Consider the following 2045-nt stretch of genomic DNA (forward strand, 5'->3'; position numbering starts at 1 on the left):
CCCTGCACCAAATACATAAAACTAAAAAAAAAGTGAACTGGAAAGGTGGGGTGTGGTGGTGCACAGATGTAGTTCCAGTACTCAGGAGGTTGAGACAGGAGGATAGCTGGGAGCTTGAGGTCAGCCTGGTCTACGTAGTGAGACTCTGTCTCTAATTAATTAATCAATCAACCTATTAATTCAGGTAATTAAATTACCTATTAATTTAGATATTATATTATTCTAAAATAAGTTTTTAGCTATGTATGCCTGTAATTCCAGTACTCAGGAAGCTGAGGCAGGAGGATCTCTATGAGTTCAAGGCCATCCTGGGCTACAAAGTAAGTTCAAGACCAGTCTAAACTGCATAGTGAGACCCTGTCTCAAAAAGACACCCCTCCCCCCGGAGAAAAGAAGAAAGTCTGTAAAGTAGTCAAAATTGTAGAAACAAGGGGCTGGGCAGATAGCTCAGTAGAGTAAGTGCTTGCCTGGCAAGCACAAGGGCCTGAGTTGAGTTCAATCCCTGGCTCCACCAAAAAAAAAATTGTAGAAACAAAGAAAGAGGTGGATTTTGCAGAAACAAAGAAAGAAATGGTTGCTAAGGGCTTGGAAGAGGAGAGAAGGGAGAATTGGTGTTACAAGGGTGTGGAGTTTCAATTTTGCAGAGTGAAGAGATCTGGGGACTTTCTGCACAGCAATGCAAGTAGGATGATTAACACTACCGTTAAGACAGGATTAAGACGGTAAATGTAATGCTTCTGGTTTCCTCAGACACAGTCCCAGTACGTAGTTCAGGCTGGCCTGGAACTCACTATGTAGCCCAGACTGGCCCTGAACTCATGGCAATCCTCCTGCCTCAGCCTCCGAGTGCTGGGATTACAGGCGTGTGGCACCACACCTAGCTTGGTTGTTTTCGGTTTAATGACCGGTAATTGGGACAGAGCTAGGTTTTTGGAAACTGGCAATAGTAGATTAAGGGTCAGGGAAAGTCTGTCCCCTAGCCTTCTTCTTACTTCGCATTGTTCATACATTAAGAGTTTAGTAGTGTGTAAAATACTAAAACATGTGAGTAAAGGTACGCCGGCAATTTCTTCTCCTTTCTGACTCTGTTTTCATCTACAGATTGAAAAGCTGAAACAGCAACTGGTTGAAACAAAGGAAAAAGCCCAAGAGGAGAAGGACAAACTGGTATGTGTGCACACGCCGGCCCGTGGCTTCCTGCAGGGTGGCTGGTGAGCCGGCTGTGTGGGACCTCTGCGGGCCACAGAGCGGGCGGTGGCTGAGGCTTGCCGCGTCCCTCCTCCCTGCCCTCCTCGCTGTCTTTTGTCTTTTACTCCCTGCCTTCCTTCCCCAAGGACTACAAGCTCAAGCCCTGCCTGGACAACTTCATGACTCAGTGAGACCCTGTCTTAAAATTAAAAATTGAAGAAAAGGAGGGGAGCAGGGGACACTGCCGGGCTTGGTCCCCAGCCGGCACGGAAAGTTCTTTCCGGTGAGGTTCTTAGCTGACTCAGTGGACTTGGCTCTTGTGCTTTAGAGGTTGCTGTTTTGTTTTTAAACTGGTGCTGGGAATTGAACCCCGGGCCTTGCACGAGCTAAATGTTCACTTTGTTACCAAGCTAAAACCCAGCCTAGAGTTTACTTTTTACATTTTTGATTTTGCATATAAAATATTTAGATGGTTCAAAAATCAAATTTTGAGAAATAGAACCTTTGTCCATGTATTTTCTTTTTTAATATGTCTTTAAAAAAATCTTTATTATTTGGTACAGGGTCTCACTGCACAGCTCAGATTTGTAGTGATCCTCCTGCCTCAGCCTCCCCAGTGCTGGGATTATAGGCATGTGCTATCACACCTAGTTTTGGTGGCTAACACAGCACAACTAGGGTTCTGGGGGGCCAGCATGGCATGCGGTGCCAGGGATTGAACCCAAGTTCCTGTGCTTGCCAGGCAGGCACTTAGACCACCAAGCTATCTCTCTCCAGCCCTGTGCATGTATTTTCTACAGTAGATAATCGTTTTTATGGCATATTTATTCATTAAAAATATAATTTATGGGGCTGGG

At 45.3% G+C, this 2045-nt stretch overlaps 1 protein-coding gene across 1 annotated transcript in view; it reads left to right on the plus strand.

Moving 5' to 3' along the window:
* Positions 1 to 2045, plus strand: part of Bbof1 (basal body orientation factor 1) — a 27931-nt gene that overhangs the window by 5654 nt on the left and 20232 nt on the right. The window contains exon 3 of the mRNA XM_012517208.1: positions 1102 to 1167. Within this exon, the coding sequence (XP_012372662.1) occupies positions 1102 to 1167 (66 nt within the window). The remainder of the gene's footprint in view (positions 1 to 1101; positions 1168 to 2045) is intronic.

This window comes from Octodon degus, unplaced genomic scaffold (genome assembly GCF_000260255.1).
Source record: "Octodon degus isolate 3935 unplaced genomic scaffold, OctDeg1.0 scaffold00007, whole genome shotgun sequence".
Taxonomy (NCBI): Eukaryota; Metazoa; Chordata; class Mammalia; order Rodentia; family Octodontidae; genus Octodon; species Octodon degus.